At 37.7% G+C, this 20,709-nt stretch overlaps 1 protein-coding gene across 2 annotated transcripts in view; it reads right to left on the bottom strand.

The window, feature by feature from the left end:
* Window positions 1-9,302: 9,302 nt before the first annotated feature.
* Window positions 9,303-20,709, bottom strand: part of svild (supervillin d) — a 51,838-nt gene continuing 40,431 nt past the window's right edge. For both annotated transcript variants that reach the window (XM_055229402.1, XM_033984240.2), the window contains exons 9-29: window positions 19,506-19,653; window positions 19,335-19,418; window positions 19,173-19,259; window positions 18,526-18,709; window positions 18,276-18,448; window positions 17,678-17,833; window positions 17,458-17,594; window positions 17,004-17,151; window positions 16,773-16,918; window positions 15,923-16,098; window positions 15,535-15,670; window positions 14,638-14,938; window positions 14,028-14,185; window positions 13,587-13,683; window positions 13,294-13,501; window positions 12,561-12,685; window positions 12,308-12,463; window positions 10,709-10,852; window positions 10,511-10,623; window positions 10,255-10,410; window positions 9,303-10,169 (exon numbers count right to left, since the gene is read on the bottom strand). In XM_055229402.1, the coding sequence (XP_055085377.1) occupies window positions 10,083-10,169; window positions 10,255-10,410; window positions 10,511-10,623; window positions 10,709-10,852; window positions 12,308-12,463; window positions 12,561-12,685; window positions 13,294-13,501; window positions 13,587-13,683; window positions 14,028-14,185; window positions 14,638-14,938; window positions 15,535-15,670; window positions 15,923-16,098; window positions 16,773-16,918; window positions 17,004-17,151; window positions 17,458-17,594; window positions 17,678-17,833; window positions 18,276-18,448; window positions 18,526-18,709; window positions 19,173-19,259; window positions 19,335-19,418; window positions 19,506-19,653 (3,120 nt within the window). In that variant the 3' untranslated portion in view covers window positions 9,303-10,082. The remainder of the gene's footprint in view (window positions 10,170-10,254; window positions 10,411-10,510; window positions 10,624-10,708; window positions 10,853-12,307; window positions 12,464-12,560; window positions 12,686-13,293; window positions 13,502-13,586; window positions 13,684-14,027; window positions 14,186-14,637; window positions 14,939-15,534; window positions 15,671-15,922; window positions 16,099-16,772; window positions 16,919-17,003; window positions 17,152-17,457; window positions 17,595-17,677; window positions 17,834-18,275; window positions 18,449-18,525; window positions 18,710-19,172; window positions 19,260-19,334; window positions 19,419-19,505; window positions 19,654-20,709) is intronic.

Raw genomic sequence — 20,709 nt, forward strand, 5'->3', positions numbered from 1 at the left:
GACAAACATTAAAGCTGTTTTTTGGGGGTTTTTTTCTTCCTGGGAATCTAAACAGTCTATTTTTGTAATTTTGGTTGTGATTTGAACTACACAAAACATGAATAAACTGTAAACTTATCCACAAAAGTCCACATATATCCTTGTTTGGAAGGTACCACTGCTACTTTCTGTTCTTATTTTTAAATCAGCTTTTCTCACAGCCTTCATACAGACCATTTAATTAATATTTTTATTTGTCTGTGTAATTCCTCAGTCGTCCAGGTCTGATCCATAACCAAAGATGAAATTTAAATCTGCCAACTGGACAAATTGTCGTAGAAGTGAAGACATTTCGCTGCTCATCCACTTCTCAGCCACTTCTTCAGTCGTGCTCAGATTGCTGGTGGCAGATTTAAATTTTGTCTTTTGCCATAATATTTGAATTTAAATCAAACAAAAATGTACAATATTATCAGTTTTTGTGATGCTGCACTGTTGCTAGTATAATCAAAGTGTAGTCCAATCAGTTATACAGAACATATGGAACATAGCTGAAAGTTGGAGTTAGTTAAGTCTTTCTTCTGAAAACCACTGATATTATTTTGCAGTAGTTTGCGAGATAATAGTAATGGCTTCTAACACATCCAAGAGATTACTTTTTGACAGAGATCTCCAAAGAATACAAAAATATTTACATCAACCACTACTGTCAAGACAAGTATGGATGCTAGTTTTACTTTGACACTTTTCACAATACAACTGCTACCACAAGTAGATTAAAGTAAAGTGCACACACAAATAGTTGAATCCAACCCAGGGATGGCATTTAACAGGCCTATATTATGATCAAGTGAAATACTTCATTGACAGAACAGAATTTTCTTTTGCTATGGAACCTCCCTGGACGACTCAGGAAACTACTTTTTGCTACTGACACAATAACCCTAAAGCAAAATGTGTTCCAAAATGTGGTTTTAACTTTTTACTTACATACTGTACCATGTAATAAGTCCATATATGTGAATTTGAGCTTCTATTACTCCACTGATGTCTTACAAGAGAAAATGCTCTCGCTTAATAAACTTGACAGGCCAATTCAAAATAAAACAAACTACGATGTCACAGGAAAAGCAGAGCGCATAAGAGCACCCTGCTAGTACATTGTATAGTAGGATAGGAAAGAATAGGCCAGTAGAGAGCACTTGTTCATGGTTTTATGACAGTCTGAAGGTTACAGCAGCAGTTAGCGTAGTCAATAGCAGCCCTGCAGTCTTCGTTTGACCCAGGCATTCTTCACTAATGGTCATTTGTATTGATGCCAGGTTATTTGGAGCCGGGCCAACTGTATGAATGCAGCAGCCATTTTATGTTTCTAAACCGAGATGGAACTATGTGTATTATTCTTGAAATGATTAACCTTGGAGTCTAAAGAGTCTCTCGTAAAGAATAACAGAGGGGTTGAACCTACTGACCTAATCTTGTACTATAATGAATGTTTAAAGGGTCTGTATAAAGAACTCAAATACTGGACACATGCTTCACTTTCATATTGTTGGCAGAACTGTCTCTGTATCAAGGCAGCCAAGCTTGGTGATCCACAGTCTGTGTCTTTTGGTTCTCAACACATTACAAATAATAAGCTGAAAGTCTTATACGCGCAAAAGGTTTATATAGCAATTATAATATAGGTTGACCTTATTTTTTTACCAATATTTACAGATGCACCTAGAAATTCAGTAAAAGAGCAAGATTAACATTTTTGGATGGCCTTTGTGTAAATGTCAGAGTTCATGGGCATATCTTATCTAATTTACATATTATCGACAACAGAGAGAGTAGATTTGTAAAGCTGCACATGCCTGGTGATTTTATTTGCCACGCTTCTTATTTATAATCTTTAATAAACACTGCTCACATTTACTACAGGATAACAGTTTTGTTTATCATTTCCGTTGTGTAAAATACTCAAATATGGCTGCGCTACAGAAAGATATTAAAGGTGCGTTATGTAACTTTTCAGGTGGAGGGTGTACCTTTTCTTGTTGAATGTTTCCTGGAGTGTTTCAGTATAGCTTTAAATGTGTATATCTCCATGGAGACAAGCAGGTGACGCCATTGGGCCAAGTTAAGTTAATTTTTTAGTTTGAGCTATAGAAGGAGGCACAATTAAATCAATGCTATACTGTGGGATATTTCATGCAAAGCTAGCATCTCCATGGAAACAGGAAGTGAGCAGACTCTCCACCCAAGAGGTTACACCCCAGTTAACCTCGGTTCAACTAATTTGCTGTTTTGGGCTTAAGCGAATTATCTCTCAGTACTGCCTTTTTTATCCTGCAAGAGTTACATATTCAGCATATTTATTCATGTTTTCTTACCAAAATAATGGTTTTAGATGTTAAGGAAAGTTATCATCCAACTTTCTCCTCACAGGGGCACAAATCCCGTAAGTACATGATGGGATGATGACAGTGACGCCTCTCCACTGCCACTGAAGTGTGTTAATGGACTGGGTAAACAGGCTAATGTTGTGTATATTAATGTGGAAGTGCATTAGGCAGACAGCAGGTGCACTGACCTATTTGACTCCGAAATGAGCTGCACCTTCACTGAACACTCACCAGGAGACATTTTAGAAAGATGATCCACTTTTCCACCCCAAGACGTTTTTAGCTGCGCTTATTCAAATCCTTTTGTATCCACAGATTATATTTAAGGGACTTTTCTGAAGCTTTGAACCCGACTTGAGAACTTTTAGCATTAGGTAAGGTAAGATTCGAAAAGTTTGATATAATATTCAACATGTAAATCTAACTTATTGCATTTTTCGAGGTTTTTCTTCTGACCAGTCTCTTACAAAATAGATTCACGACAGTTTAAAATTGAACTGGGGGGATTCTTGACCTGGTTTATGGTTAATAACTTTATAAGTACTGGTCCTATGCATGTGAAACAAAAACTGACATAAAGTGTAATTTCTTCTCTATCAGCATAATAATCAAAAATGAAATTATTTGCTCACAATAACTTCAGAAAATGGTCCAATTATTCAACCTTAAATACATGGTTGTTGTCTTTTGAAATGACGTAAAGCTATAACATTAATATGGGAACTTTTCTAGACCCAATTCGTAACAAAAAATGATAAGGTTCAACATTTCTGGATCATAAATTTGTAAAGTTCTTGCAAAAACGAATAATCTCCTATACATACCCTATACGCCCCTCCCATCCATCTGAAATTATGACGTCTTCAAACTCTGATGTTAAAATGTGTCCGTCCTAAGTAACCCTGGCTCCTGCTTTTTATCAGAGAGACCTGAGAAAGTGAACGCAACCTATTTGCAAACACAAGGTCAAGTAAAAGGCATTTTGTATTAAATCGGGTCAAGAGAAATCCCTGTACCGCTGATTGGTGCATGACCCATCTCTGTGTTGCATTGGAGTTGATGGTCAGGGCAGGTTTAAATGCTTCTCTCTCTTTACGTCAGATAGATGGCAGCAGCAGGAGCAGGATAAACAGGTTGTGCTGATGGATGGGGCGGGCGAGAGGATCTTTCAACCACTCTGTCATCCACATGTCCTCAGCTCATCTGCGGGATACAAGACTTATGTCAGTCGATACATGCAGGTCTGTCACGTATGTGTGATATGCGGCTGATTCAACAACAGGCAGGAGGTGGAAACAAGTACAAGCAAATGAGGTCAGTGGATTAGGGACTGAGGAGTTGTTTGCAGTTCAAGTCCTGGTTTAATTAATATTGGATTTATATAGCTGAGAAGAATAGATTGCTTAAGAAAACAATACAATTAATTAAAATCCTTATATAGTTCTTGCTGAGCCCTGGTTCTGATTAAGACCGCTGCATTTTTTATTTGTACACTTTATTATTCCATAGGGAAATAAGACCTCTGCATTTAACCCACCCTTCAACCAGGGCCTCGGGGCAACCTGTCAGGAGCAGGGGGTGGCCGTAGTGCAGAGCCGAGGGACCCATCTGCAGATCTGGAGCAGGACGTATATGACACAATTACACAGGAGGGAGATTGGGTTTACTGCATGTTCTGGATTGATAGGACAGACTGGTAACCTCGATAACACCGGATTGATGTGTGTAGTAAACAGGAGAACCCGGAAGATATCCATCCAAATACAATCCATACAGAGAGTCCCCACAGCATCCAGAAGTTGAATCAAGGACCTATTTGTAAAATTAGTAGCCACTAAGCCACTAGTTCTGGTTGTATAGTTCTAGTTCTGGTTTAGACCTGTTTAGTTTAATCCAGGTTTAGAAATGAGGACAGTTTTGGTTTCTGTCTGGTTTTGGTCTCTACCTGTTTAACCCTGATTAGTAACTTTATTTTATTTTGAGTTTAATTAGCTAAACAATTTTAGTGAGCCAAATCTGTTTAGAGGTGATATTGGTGCCAGTGTTTTAGCTGAAAATAAGCTTGTTTTCTGTTTCGTTTTAATCCAGCCTGTGCTTGTTTTCCGAAGTCTTGTTGCTGAAGTTAACCATCACCATCTGCAGCATGGAAATACCCGCTGACATGACACATCACACAATATAATGCTCGTTCAGCAGAGGAGCAGCTCTCCTGATCCACAAGCTCACGTCCAACGCTGCTTCATGTTAACGATTTAAACGCCTCAAGAAATAAACTCAGTGTTAAAAGATACTTGGACTTCAAAAAGCATCATGAGACCTGTAGGAAAATGAGCTTTAAAAATCAACATGGTATGATAAATGCATATTATTTAACAAGCATTTACTCCTGTCCTTAACAAGAGATGATCTGACAGATGCAGTTTTGTCACAATATTAAATTACAAAAAAATAATAATAATAATAATAATAACACCAATATAATGTGGAAAATCCAGTATATACCCATGACTCTAACACACCTGACCGCACGACAGTATTATCCTGCGACCCTAAGTGTACAAATATAACACTGGTCTATTGACAACTAAATGGAGCATGAGTCAGCTACTAGTAAATGCCTTGACACTTCCATTACCACTCCGTGTATCTGTGAGAAGCCATCTTGTCAATTTTATAACATCCTATTACCTCTTTTAAATTATATATAGCTTAATTTTAGCGCCTTCACGCCCCAGTAAATAATGAACTGCTTTTATTAAGAGCTTTTGTGCGAGGCATTAGCAGTTTGCCATGATTTATTAACACTACCAATTGTCATTACCGCTCCGATCCTCCACACAAAGCTCCGTAACGAATGGCAGCAATATAAAGATTTCTCTGTTTGAACGGACAAGTGTCTCTTTCTTTGAGGCATTAATGAACAAAACAACGCAGCTCTGAAGCACTAAACAAAACGGTGGATGGGTGCTGTTGTCACTTGGATTGGTGTGAGCGATCGACAAAATGAAAAAAATCGCTGATAGGAGATTTACTTTGGTCCTCGAGAGACCGGTCATTCTGAACATATCAATAGTGCAATACAGTCTCACACTTATTAGAACAGTTAGTAAAGGTCTGAGACAGGTTTAAAGGAACAAGGATACACTTAAAGGGCCTGTATTACGCTGTTTTCTGATCTATGTTATAATGTTTCCTCATCAAAAACATACCTCGAGTTTTGTTTTGTTTCATTCACTCATGTTTAACACACAAACCCTGCATATTTAGGCTGAGTTCTGTTCCACTTTGTGATGTCATGGCGTAATACAGGAAGTGCTCCACAGTATTTTTAAACTCCATATACCTTCACTAGAATCATTTGGATGATTTCAACCCTGGAAATACCAAACTTTACTGAACTTAAGGTAAAAGAAGCTGTTGACTTAAAAAGTACCACTACATGACATCACAAGGTGGAACAGAGCATTTTGAAAGGATTACTTAAACATGTGTGAATGAGACAAAACACAACTCCGAGTATGTTTTTGATGAGGAAGCAACATTATAACATGGCTTAAAGCTCGCAAGAATCCATTTTGTGTGATATAGGAAAATCCAAACTAGAGGGGAAATTATTGGCCCAGACCCTGTGACATTATCTTGCAATTTTAGTAAACTTTTAAGTAAATATGTATACGTAGGGTTTGTGCTTTGTATATCAGCTCCTTGTGTGAGTCATTTCATTTGACACTGGCTAAAATAAATACAAATTTCAATTTCTATTTATATAGGACATTTAAAAAGCTGCCCAAAGTGTTTCACATAAAAAAGTAAAAAAAAAACACAAATATACAGAGAATACAAAACATAGGCAAAGAACAGTAAAACACGGAGATATCTTGTTTAGGGAGTATTAAATGCCAGGGAGAATAAATTAAAGGATATATCTTCTCCGATCCCTGCTCATCACCATGGAGCTTTTCTCTGGAATGTTCCTCAGTATGGCATTAAATGAAGTCGAGTAAATGACGCCACAAGACCAAGCTACAGGTCTACGGAGAGGCGACCCCGCTCACAGCAAGAATACATGTTGTCACGGTATTTTTGATCTAAAAACAACTGTAGATATGTTTAATGTCATAGTGTCGAACATCTCCATGGAGACAAGCAGGTAGTAAACGCTTCCCTAAAAAAGTCACATACTGCACCTTTAGGAAATCATTATCATCATTATTGTGCACAGTAAATGACATTAACCGCTTCATCATGATAATTATTTACAAATATTTAAATTGGATCTTTATTTTGGATTTCCATTTTAGATTTAGTTTGCTTCAATTGATGGGAACCTGCGCGGAAACATCTTGCTAATTGATCCGCATGGAGAGTTAATCCTGGATGGCCTGGGAAATTTAAAAAAAGGAATAAAGCTGAGGAGGCTAATCTGGGCGCAAAGCCATGAGAGCACCGCTGATTAACAACATTATCACCTCACTCCCTTTATTCCGAGTGCTTCTGCCACGCACAATCACTCACACATCCAAGGTTACCGCCTCTTATTTCACTTCAGTTCAATATAAGCAGCTGCGTTCAAACTCTGCTAACAATGAGAATCACAGGGCTTCATATTTCCCACACAGAACAGCATAGTGCTTTTGTTTTCTTGCAGACAGTGCCAGTTTGTTGCTTTGTCAATGTTTTTCTCCGGGTTTGCGCCATCTTAGATTTGATTCCTCGCTGTGAAATGAGAATCATAAGAGATACATGATTATTGATTATTTCTGTGTAGAGCGATCAATAGAGTGAAAGTGTCTCCAAAAGATGGTTTCAATGGGGTTTTTTCGTGCTCTTTCTTTAGTCAAACTGCTGGTTTTGTCCGGCGCTGGGTCTCTGCCGGAAAATAAAAGTTTCAGCCGGGTCTATTGGGACTGAAAATAGAGGCAAATCTAAGGAAAAAGTACCTTAGTAAAAACATGTCTCCCATATTTTAACAATGGAGACTGACATTACACCCCAGCACTGTAAACACTGTAAATACTGTGGTAGTCTTATGTAGGAATGTACCACGAGGAGTTTCTCTAGATATTCAAGTGTTTCAGCTTTCTGTTTATAGTCGACGTTTTAGAGTAGGGCAGTCACAGCAATTACTTTGTCGATTTATTGTTCAGTACATGGAACTACAATATTCAGGGCTACATATGCATCATGGGTACTTATCCTGTGTACTACTTGTTATTTTTCTGTACTATTGTAAGATTTGTGCTGTAGAAGAGTGAAAAAATGATTCCTATTACTCAAATATGAATGGAGGAGTGGGGGAGTGGACTTTTGCCTATAATAAAGATACAACATATTTGAATAGTCAGTTTCTCCCACAAATCCATAAAAATAAATGCAAAGCCATTTTTTATGTTGTAGATTCTTTCGTGTTGTAGATTGTGTGTGTATAATAGGGTTTAAACATATCAGCATGCATGACCAAACCTATCAGATGAAAATAAAATAGTCTTCCAGCGTTAAAATAAATCAAATATTAAAACACTGTGTGCAGAAGACATCCATAATCTGCTGCATTGGCCCTTTTCAATACTGGGTCTTTTTGAAAAGTTTTAATTAGTTTACTTCATAAAATATTACTTACACACAAGTTCATAGGCAGTTTAAAACCCTCCAGGCTTTCCCTTTCTTTCTCAAAACTTGGTCTTGATCAAGGTTCTGCAGCATTTATCTTTTGTTGTTTTCATGCACATTTTGAAAGACTGAACAAAAGAAAGAAAGAAACAGAGAAAGAGAAAAAAAAGAAAGAAAGAAAGAAATAGACTTTTAAGTAGCAGTAAACATGGACAGAGGATACCCCCTGGTGGTTTTTTGTAGACATGCACGTTAAGATTATTAAAAGTGAATAAAATTGTTACATCTTTCCATAGTTCTTCAACGTTTTTCATTTGTAAAAAAAAAAAAAACAACAAAAAAACAATACTGATGATTTGAATGTGTATCAATGCAGAGACTGAAGTATAACATCATATAAGGACATCAATGAACTATAAATGAGCCCATCTCTCCTCATATTTGAGTTTCTGAGGAGGTGCAGTTTTGGGATAAGCGGTGACAGGGGCTCAGTGACACAGCAGACACACTGACATGTCAAACCCAGCAGCTGATAATAGTTTAACACTCAGAGACGTTCAACACCACTGTCCACTGCTATTCATCAGACACTGCAGAGCTATTGTAAAAGGAATTCTGGAGGTTCTGAGATCTGAATATTGTGTTCAAAGAGCTGCATAAATAGCAGTAGATCTATATAAACCTATTGTATACACGTAGTAGTTCATTCAAATGGAAAGTCCATCTGTATTTTAATCATTCAATATGCGTCAGTAATATCTACAACCATTAGGTGAGCATTGGAGACTGTGGTATTTCTAATGTTTTATTAAAAGATTCACTCATGGAATGTTCCAATGTATGACATTTACATATTTATTCAATTGCGTGTGGTTTTGCAAAAAAACAAAAAAACAATCCTTGAATGATATTCATTTGCAGGATTGTCTCTCCACAGGTCTGATCTGTAATGTGGCGTCATCTGTCCAGGAAAAGCAAAAACAAGCTGACGTGGACCTTCAACCAACATAGTGTAAAAATAAAATAAAATACAGATTTTGAATCTTCTCATCTAATGAATGAATTATTATTAATTATAATGAATTATTATTTTATAGATTAGTCACAAAATTTGAATTGTATTACATTTATTGTATATATTTTGCTCAGTTTTTATTTATATAATACAAAGGATTCCAGTGTTTTTGATTCTGTAAACTACAAATTGGTGAAACATTTTTTGGCTATTTTTTAAGCACTGAAAACAAATCAGCGCTCTCTGAGGTGGCTGATTGTCGTGTGCGATGCTCTGACATGCTGCTGTTCTGGAAAGCAACTTCACAGTTTATAGTTTTCAAATCTTTTTATTTTCAAATACCTTGCACATTCCCTGCCATCACCAATGTGTGCTATTGTGTGGTGAATAAAAGCTGACCTCCACTCCACATGTACAGTTTATGTGTTACAAAGAGACACTGTAAATCGTGTTTGTGATTATAAGGCAGCAGACATGTTCTGTTACAACAGATGTTGTAAAGTGAGGGCATAGAGGCTTGTAAAGTCCCTCCACTTCAATAATACTTTATATATGCTAATACAAGTGTTTACATTCACATAGAAAATACAGCTGAGTTTGGTCCCACTCAACCAGGTATTTATACAGGGACAGGCACTATTTAGTACCAAAAAATATTGACATAAAAAACATCCTACAGTAAAATGTAAAACAGAAAATGTTGGCAGACTGTAATACAGGTAGAAGACATATTTTTCTACTTAATGCCTATTACTGTAACGGTATGTCCAAGTCTCTGAAAGGTTTTGTTACGTCATAAAATATTAAAGCAACACACACTCCCAAACACAGGATTCTTTTTCTATACAAACACAAAAGTATTCATTAAAAGTATGGTACATATATATAACAACTGTTAGAAGAAAAAGATCATAAATGATGTAATTGCACATAATTAATTGTAAAGATTTGAGCACAGAAACAATAAAATGGCTTTCATTAGTAACATAAAAACAAGAATAAAATTGTACATATTTTATACAATAGAAAATAAGGACATACATTATAAATTGTCATAGTATAGACATGAAAAGTGTGTACAAAACATCTTAAAAAAGGCTCTTGCTTTTCTTTAAGTTTTTTTGTTTCCAGTTTGGCAGGGCGTTGAACTCCACTCGACTCATTCCCAAAAGCATCTGAAACTCAGTAAATCAGTAAATCACAGTGACTAACAGAGCCTTTATACAGTTGTGTCTGAGTTATAAGTGTCTTCTTTCTTACCTTAAAGTCCTCGTCGGACAGGTAGTCCTCCAGGCGCATTGGGTCCACTCCCTCAGGTAAAGGCTTCCTGGTCAGCTCCTCTATGGAATACTGCTCTTTACTCAGCTTAGCCAGTGCTTCTTTCACCAGGATAACTTTGTTCTTATGGCTCTGATTCTAAACAAATACAAAATCAGCTCAGTGTATTAAAAAGCTAAGACATATGCAGATGTTGTAAGGAAAAGGAACAGAATTTGAAATGAAAAATAATTCTTACCTTTGAGGCGATATTCTCATCCTTCTCCCAATATGGGAAAATATTTGTGAATGTGAGGGGCTCACATCCTGCTAGGACTAGGTAGGCCTGGGGGGGGCGCCGGGGATTCTTTTCTGAAAAATCAACACCAACCTCAAGTTAAGCACTGAAACATTTGATTTCAGTTTCATAATGTAGCACTTGAGGTCCATGTCTGACCTTTGCAGTACTGCAGCACTGTCTCCATGGCACATTTTCTCTCATGGTCCCAGCGGATTTTAGCTGAGCCTGTACTCTCAGTGTCCTCTGGCTGAAAGCCCTGCCATAGGTACACCTCCATACGATTGTCCAGCAGGAACAGAGCTGAGGAGGAACAAACAGACAGTTTAAAACGGCGACAGTAGCTCAGTGGGTACTGTTTATCCACTGATTTCAAGGCTGGCGATTTGAATCCCACTCTTGAAAAAAATATTGTTAAATAACTGGTCAGAGCCACTGACCCAGAGGTTGGTGGTTCGATTCGACACTTAACCTATCTTGCCCCCAGTGTTAGCACGGACTGGGTCATGAATGTATGTTACGCTCTTTGAGTGCCTTGAAGGTGGAAAAGGGCTATAAAAAAAAATGTGACCATTGACCATTCACATGTGGCATACATACACACTATAAGCACACAATACATGAGACCAACTCAAATGATTACAGTTGTGAATGAATCTAGTCTGATTGCAGGGACAAAGAACATAACAAAGAACAAGCCAGTGAACTGCTATCAAGCCATAGTGTATATCTATCAGCACAGTGAGGGGCTGTGGGCTAGGACTGAGGCTGTCAGCAACAGAACCTATGCTCTCCTTTCCGCTGTCTGTTTCTTGAAGGCAGAGGGGAGTTTTCTGCACAACTCTACATGCAGGCTGTCACTTTGTGGGGACAGCTAAGACGTTTACACCAGAGGCTGCTGAGAGAAGGCAACAGAATGTGTTTTTACTCCCAAATGCCCTCTGAGCAAACATGGAGAAAGCCCAGAGTGACATGTACGACATGTTCAACCTGTTCACCATGTGATACAAACAGCATGAGCATAAGGCTGAGGGATCTGGGGGAGACTCAAGAGGACTGACCACTGCAGACACATCGACCCACAAGGAGCAGCTCTTTGGGGGATTATTTAACCACCATATTGCTAATGTTATAATTATTATATCTTATTCAGGCTGTATTTTGTCAGTGTTGTGCTTTCACTTTTCTGTTCAGAAAATTACTTTACAAAATCCAAAAGTAAATGTAAAAGTACTAGCTGTAAACGCTACTATAGTCGCAGCTGTGATTATTTGTTTCAGTAACTTTTAACTACTTTTTACTGAAAATAAATTACACAAAAAATATACATTCCTGAACTATTATTAGTAGTATATCAACCGGATAGTGGGTATGTCCCTTACATCTTTTGCATACATGACTAAATGAAATTATAAGAATACTTACTGGAGCTCGAGGTACTACAGCTCCATTAAATTTTTCCCTAAAGAGTTCTAAATCTGAGCAGTACTCATATATATTGTGATGAAATGTGAGACATTTGGGTTTTTTGTACCTCAGATATAATCTTCAGAGTGAGTGACTGGGGGTGGTCAGAGGAGCCGAAGGTGCAGATTGGCAGCCTCGCTTTCAGCAGTGTGCTCCAGGGCAGCTGTGGCTACAATTACCACCACCGAGTACAGAATGAATAATGACTATAGTCTAGTGTCATGAGAGGCTTCGATAAGCCTGTAAAGCGCATTACGAGTGTAAGATATTATTATTATTATTACTTGTTACCTGGCTGTTGTGCCGAGTAGAGGTTCTCTTGGAGGAAAGGCATGGCCATCACACCCTCAGGCACCCGGGCAGGGTACAGAACCTCTTTGCCCTCAAACGCCCCAGAGCTGGCACTCAGCCGGAACAAACGTGGAGTATAGTTATACTTCCCGGGATCTGCAAAAAAAACCCCCAAAAAACAAGACATATTCTCTTATATTCAACACGCAAGCACCCATTTATTTAAGGGATTTTAAAATAGACTTAAATCTACCTTCAAGCATGCAGTCATAGGCCTTCTTGTCTTGTGATCCAAGAGCTTTCCAAAAATCTGCAGGTTCACTTCCTTCATCCACTTCTTCCACATTTAGACTGCTCACTCCTAATTCTGCAGGTTTTCTAGATTTAAGAATAAATAAAGAAATAAACTAAGATATAAAATCTAGTTTGCCACCTTGCTGGGCAGTACAGTTCAAGAGAGGGTGTATGAGGACCCCTAGAGTGAGGAGAGTGCATTGCATCAGGTAATTCAAAATATTTATTTTAATACTTATTTTCAATGTGGTAGAACAATTAATTATTTGTTGAAAATGTACAGTACAGAAAAAGAGAAGATTTAAACCTGGACTGGAGTCTCCATTTTCATAAGAATTAAACAATTAGCAGGTGTAATTATTAGCAATGTGTGGATCTATATCAGAATATTAATATATTGATACAAACTAACTTTGAATAAAAATATCAGTGCTTTTAATTTCTCAAAAAAAACCAAAAAAAAAAACAAAACACAAAAAACATTTTTTATATTACATTTGTTAATTTGCACATATATTACATTTTTAGACCATTTAAGGTGGGTTGAAGCAAAGATTACCAGAGCTTAAAAAAGTCAAGGTATAATTCTTTATATACACAAGTTTCAAAGCATTAAATAAAAACTCATTGGTATCTTTACTGTGATTTTAGAAATATTTGTTGTATTATATATTTGTTTTATCTGTGCTTACCCCTGCACCAGCTTGTCCACTGCCCTGTTGGCCACCAGGCGAGCACAGCTATGGGCCTTACAGCCATGCCACAGGTAGAGCTGCTTCTTTTGTGCACTGAGCAGGACCAGGCTGGCTCTGGACCGCAGGCTGGACTGATGACAGGTCACCTCCAGCAAAGATGCCTCCGCCTCTGCCTCCCCACGCACGCAGAACAACCTCCACCCCTCTGGAGACACGTGGAGATGAGATTAAGTATTAACATGTAAGCCACTGTGAATAATTCAGTGTCAAATTATTAGATTATATTTCACCTGTCCTTCCCGTGTCTCTGCTTCCTTTGTGGATGATCAGACCTCCCTGAAACAGCTGAAGGAAGCAAGGCGGCTCTTTCCCCTGACTCACCAGCATCTACACAGAAAATATTTTTTGTTAATTGTTAATTAGTTTTCATATAATGTAAAATATATATTAAATGTAAAACATGAAATTGGAGGATGTCTACAATTTAAAACAATTTTATTAATGCTATCATTTTTTAAAAATCGCCAAAAGGGTGTTAAAAAAACAAACAACAAAAAAAACAAACAAAAACAATTAATAATTTGCCATCTCCTTATGTTGTCTAATTAACCCAACATCAAAAATATCATCTGGCTTTGTAATTAATCCTACCTTTTTATAATCTCTAGTATAGAAAAATAAGAAAATAGATGTATTGCATTACACTCTCAAAATCTCTAAATAAAACTCACTTGGGCCCCCCTGTGGCTGCCCAGTTCCACTGTCATTAGAGCTGAGGTTCCTTTCTCGTTAGCGCTTGAGTGTCGCCCCTGCCAGAAGAAGCAGGCTGTTCTCTCTCTGCCGGGCATCCCAGCGGCGCTCAGCTCCCCGGGCTTCTGCCGCTTACCCACTGTCACAAAACAACACAAAACAAGCTCTTTTCCATTATCCTGGGACAATTCTTTTCACAGTTTGATCGTAACACTCCAGTTGGATGCAATTTAGGGCTGCACAATATGCTGCAATCAAATTAAAATTGTAATTTGAGTTGGTGCAATTATCAAATGATAAAGACTGAATATATTTATTTATTTTTTTTACAATACAATCTTGTACCTGTAATTTAGAGCTTTGTAAACATGTTCTGAAATGCATGGGATACTTGTATTACTTCATATTTCAGTCATCTCTGAAATGTTAATGCTCCTGGAGTTGTTTACAATATGCCCTTTGAACACAATGCTACTTTTTAAACATATATCGCAAATCTAATCACAATCACAGTATTTAGCAGAAAAATCCCAATTTGATTTTTTTTTTTTTGTGCAGCCCTAGTGGAGTTCTAGCAGCCATGAGACCCACCGAGCGTAGTGATTGAGTACTTCCAGCGGATGATATACGCATCTTCTTCATGTAACTGTCCCAAACTGTCTTGAGGTACTTCTTCCTCGCTGTGCTCTTTGATATGCCATGCCTCCACAGCCACAGTGGCGAGCTCCGCCTGTCTCCCATCCTCCGTCCTCACAATGCCATGTCCCCTGTGGACGTCCACCCCCTCCAGGACTGTCTTCACCGGGTCGGACTCCTTGTCCAGCAGGGCTTTGGCGTCACATGGCTGCAGCTCTGTGTCGAATGTGGGACGGGCGTTGCAGTGGACTGGACTCTAAATGGCAAATGCAGAAATAGCCTTGTTATCTTCAACTTTGGTCTTTAGCAAAATAATTTGATAAAAAATGTTATGTAGATTAGAATTATTAACAATAACAAAACGGTGCGAGGTAAATAAAAATTAATCAAACATTTCTAAAATAACTTTTTTAAGTTATTGTTTCAAATAGTTGTGATCAATTATCACATAATTAGGATAAAAAATAATAGTGAATATAACTTTATTCACAAAATGAAAGCAAAAACACATCTCTACGTTAAGACACATGTTAAGAGGAGAAGGATTTAAGCAGAGAGTAAATATTTTATCCTTGAAAATGAAACAAAAAACAAATGGGTAAGCAAAAGATTTTAGACTTTAATTGTGTTGGTCAAGAAATGGATGGGAGCATCTCCAAAACAAGTTCTTGTTGGGATATTTTTGGTCAGCACTGATTTATATTTATCACACAGCAAGGCTCCAATAAAAAAAACAAAAACAAAACAGATGATGCACATGGAGAGCTGGTTAAAGAACATTTATGTTTTGAAAAAAGTTAATGCTGTTTCTGATAGAAATTGCACAATGGATTGTTAAGTTAAAATATTTACCTTGATTTCCTCTGGTGGTGCACTCTCATCCTTTTTCTTTTCAGCCCAGTCAAGGAACTTCTCTCTGAACAGGGCTGTCTCATTGTGCTCTGAGAGACGACCAAAAAGGGCCCAGCTAGGGCGGCCCTCCCCTTTTCTAGTTATAACAGAGAGATAGAATGAATATGTGCACCTTATTTCAATAAAAAAAATCTGATTTACAAATCATAACACAACTATTTGTTATATTAATCTGTAAAATGTATGCATTCCATATTGAATCTTAAAACTACTTTTCTGTCATTACACTTCCTGGTAAAATACATTGTAATTGCAAGACATAACCACTAGGGGCTACAATAACACAAGTCATTGGTCCCATGCAAGAAGAGAGTACATTTTCACTCACTGTGGTACATCCTTATTAGTACATGAAGCATCCAGTGGGTTCACTCTGCAGTTGGAGTAGTCGTAGCTGCCACTGTAAAGCTGTTTACCCAACTTCACAGCCACTTTCCTATCACCTAAGGACACATCTTTTCCATGCCAGACATACACCTCACTCCCAAAATCAAACACCAACACCTGTTTGGAGGAGATAATAAAAGACGTACAGATGGGTGACTGAGTTCCATGAATCATAAAAGAATATATCACTTTTGGCCAGACACAGAAGGGTGAAAATAATAAATCCAATCCAATAATGCTTTTAAAAGGGACATACAAAGTAAAATGGACTTTCATGATCTATTAACCAGGTTATAACGATGTTCCTTCCTCATTGGTTTCCTCAGAGTTATGTTTTGATACAGGTTATCTCCTGAATTTGAGGCATTTGAGAAACGTTCTGTTTTTAACTACCCCCTATCTCCAGTCACAGCTCTGTACTTCATCATTCAATCATACGCGTCAGGTTTAAAAAATGCCACATAGCCATTCTGTGGAAAAAAAACCCAAAACACATGAATGAAAATCTGCTGCTTATTACGGTAAAATACCACTGTGACGAGGAAGGGCTGATCAGTTCTGTAGTTTTGAACAGGGAGTCAGTCGACCTGTTGGACTCGTTGTTGTTTTAGATCAACATTGAGGTTTACAGTTAACAAAATACAGAATCATTATTCTTCTAGGAATATTTTCCGATATTTCAGATAACCTTAATCATTTGCAAACATGTTAGTATTTCTACACTCCTTGATAGTCCATTGTCTTATACTTTTGCACTGTACTGTAGTAGTCCAGGTCTTTCTTTGTGTTACCTCTTTGGAGTCGAGTAGGGAGACACTTGGAATAGCAGCCCAGGCGTCTTCATGTGGCACCAGTTTGTCTCCTTGCAGTCTGTACACACCAATAGAGTCCACCACTCCACTCTCGTACAGCTCGTCCTCCTCTGGCTCTCCCGCTCCTGAGAAACAGAGACAGTATACAGTAAGCATATGTGATATATTATATCACAGGTAATATTGTTAAAATATGTGCTGTAAATCTACCTCTGTATTGTTCTTTTCCTCCCAGTAAAGTCCAGAACTCTTTGGCCGACCTGCCCTCCGTGTTGATGCCCTCCTCCAGCAGCGTCACTTGAGGGGCTTTACACCCCAGGTCCCTTTTGGCCTGAACGAATGATGCCATCTCTGAGGCCTATTCAAACAACAATAATCATTACAGGATCATTAAGCCATTTTAAAAAGGGTTAATTCTTGAGGTACTATTTACTCCTTTCATTTACAATACTGCGACATAAAAGCAATTTATGAGTTATTGTAAATATCTAACAGATTAGAAAATAGGCTATGGATACAAAAAACGATTACTCTGAGAAGATATTAATTTTAATTTAGATTTAATTCCAGTTCAAGTATCAATTAGTATTAGGGCATCAATTAATTTGCTAATTTTGAAGATGAGCTGTTGTAAATGTAGCTCTTAGAAAAGTTTTAATGTTACCTTTGCTTTTTCAATGACATTTGCAAATTCTCCGCTCCACATGAAGCAGTGTTTCGGCGTGATCAGGAGGAAGCAGTCCCCACTGTTTAGAGAGCGAGCTGTGGGCTCCATCAAGCGCACCTGAACGTGTCTCCGACCTGGTCACATGGTCACAGAGATAAACATAAATTGACTTCACTTTTCAGTATGTTTATGTTCAAATGTGCTGGTCTGTCCTCACCTTTGATTCGAATGAGCATGAGTTTGTTGAAAGGCAGTGCACTGTTATTTGTCACCACCTCTGTAGATTTCACACTGCGCAGGCTAACTTTACGAAAGTTCTCTTTACTGGCGAGACCGGCCAAGGCAACATCAGACAGGTTGGAATGTTTTGCCACTGTAATTAAAGTTAAATTACTATAACCTGCTAATATAATAATTAAGGAACCAATAAAGACATATTTTCACATAGATTACATCGCAACATAATCTGGTGTACTCAGTTCCTTTGGTTGATAAAGTCGAAAGGTCAAGCTTGAACATAAATAGAGGAACTAAACCAACAATTACATGTCAATAAACTGAATATTATGTAAGTTTACGTAAATATTCACTACATGTAAACATCTATTTATTATGATAATTCTGAAAATACATTATTTTATCTTTGTGGCTTAACAGGTAAAAAAAATCCTTGAAATTGCGTACACCGAATGTTCAAAAATGTTTTGGAACTTAACTACTGTAGAAATGTGCTGGCTTGCAATAAGTAAACACTCACTTCAAGTAGGTAAAACAGTAGGTTTTGTCTGTATATACATTCATATATTAATACATACTCCTCTCAACTTGAATCCTCTTGGTTTCCACTGATGCCACGTTCAGTCTCTGCTCTGTGTAGCCCTGTCGGATATCATTACGAGCAGCCAGTGTCTTCAGAGGATTCTTGGAGCCCTTTTTCCTTCTATTGGGTCTCACGGCACGCTTGTGTTCGGCCACAGATGAAGTCAGCCTGAAATTATAAATATATCAAGACGTTTTCCAGTTATGTCACAAAATAACACTGAATTTTTCATCTTTTATACTCACGTTGGTGTGTCGGCTGTGATCTCGCTGAATGCGTCCTCTGTCACTATAACCGTGGTTTCTTGCAGAGATGTGGGAGACATGGGTTTGTAGAAGCTCCCAAACGTCTCTTCGTCATCCAGGGTCATAATTTCTTTCTCTGTCTCAGCTGTAACTTCAATGGTGGAGGTCTTGCTTTTGCTCACACCTGCTCCATACAGACAGAAAAGGGTTTGAACTGAGCAAAATAAGATAATTTGTAAAGCAGCATTATGCAACTTTTTAGTAGGAGGGTCCGCTACCTTCTTGTCTCCATTTAGAAGTTATTGCTTTGCCTGGAATGATCCACAGTATGGTATAAAAAAAAAAACTCCATTTAAACTCCAATACCATGTTTTTATTACTCAAAAATATCTCAAAAATGGCACATTTATAGAGTGACCTGGGTAGCCTCTTCACAGATCTGACCAGCAACTTGGCCTGGTGGGGTCAGCTGCTTGTTGCCATGGAAATAGGGAGGTTTAAGAGCATACTGTGGGACGTTATAGGCAAAAAAAATAACATCTCAATTGAGACAACAGGTGGTGGACTCTCCCACTGCACAGTTACATTGTACCTTTAAAAGTGCACCTGTAAAAGTGCAGTAACACGGATAAACCTATAGACTGCACCTTTGTTGTGGAGTTTATCCAGGAAAGATTCTAGTTTATCAAGCCGCTTGTCTCCTTCGACCTTCATGTCACTTCTGGTTGAGATTTCTTAACAAATAAAGTGTGAATGAGTAACAGTGGCTCATTTTAAAGTATTTTGTAACTGAGCAGATGATGTCCTACCTTCAAGTGGTTTCACAGGTGTGGCATTGGACTTTTTTAGAGAAATAAGAGGCGATTCTTCTTTACCTGTATCTGTCACCAAACCTGGAGTAAACAATGACAATAAGTGTCAGAGAACTGATACATTTACCCAAGAATGCTTGATTTAAAATGCAGTAAATGGAGTAGTACCTCTCTTGGCCATGCGTCCTGCCACAGTGAACTGCACAGAGTCATTGGCTGCTCCTTTCCCTTTATTCTTCCACTGCTCTTCTTTCTCTTTAAGGATCTTCATTCTGTCTGCCAAGGACATCTTTGGCTCCAGATCTGTGTTTGACTTCTGTTATAACAATGAAATCACATTAAAACTATTAATGAACAGCCATTTAACAATATATCATGTAATTGAGCCCTTTGCAAATAAACTTAAGAGTATATACTGATAAATGTACTTTTCTAATATCCACCACAGTCCAAGTCCACTCATTCAAGATCTGAGCTATGCATCTCACAAAGGCAGATAAAACCCCAGCTAAAAGCAAATGCAACTTTATTGAAAAATTTAAAAACTAGAAAATGTGGGGAAAACAGAATACCATTGTGTGTGAGAGCAGACATTGCACACTGACTCTAAAAACAAACAAATGACTAGGTCTGTACAATCGGTCACATTGATGGAGGGACTTTTCTAACTTTTCTAATCAGTAGCATGACTCAAGCACTCACAGATGTTGGCAGCTTTGAACAGAAAAAGGATTTCGAGTTGAAGTGTGAACTGTCAGTGTGGATTTACAGTAGACACAGCTAAATCTTTTGAACATTTTAAAATGTTTAGCAGCTGGATACTTCAAAACAAAATTTTAAGTCTTTGTCAATAAACGTTGGCGCTCTAGTCTCAAAGTGAAAACAGAAAATTGGGTTTGATTCCTTGATTGAGTTTATAAACTGTACGGGAATTTCTGAAACACAAAAATGGCAAATTTGAATTATTGCTTCCAATAAGTAGGTGATGTTTATGCCAACACTGATTCAAAGTTGATTACATTTCTGAGAATGGTCAGTAATTGAGCCAACAGAGAATAAAGGCCAGACTTTTGTGTGGACTAAATGAATCAGTGGCTTGCAAAAGTACTTTAATAAATCAAAGTTCATGCAGTAAATGAATATGTTACTCATATGTTACCTTTGTGATATTAGGATTAGTAATGACTGAAATTTACCCCAGAACTATAAGGTAGGTGTCAAGTTTAACTCTATCCATGGGTTTCAGACTGATGGAAAATTAGCACCGTTATCATAGCAAATGACAATAAAAACTAAGTATTAAATCTTTTGAATCATAATAATCATAAGTGTCTAGCACCTATACACAGAAAGTGGCAGCAGTTTTTGTGAT

This window comes from Periophthalmus magnuspinnatus, chromosome 19 (genome assembly GCF_009829125.3).
Source record: "Periophthalmus magnuspinnatus isolate fPerMag1 chromosome 19, fPerMag1.2.pri, whole genome shotgun sequence".
Classification (NCBI taxonomy): Eukaryota; Metazoa; Chordata; class Actinopteri; order Gobiiformes; family Gobiidae; genus Periophthalmus; species Periophthalmus magnuspinnatus.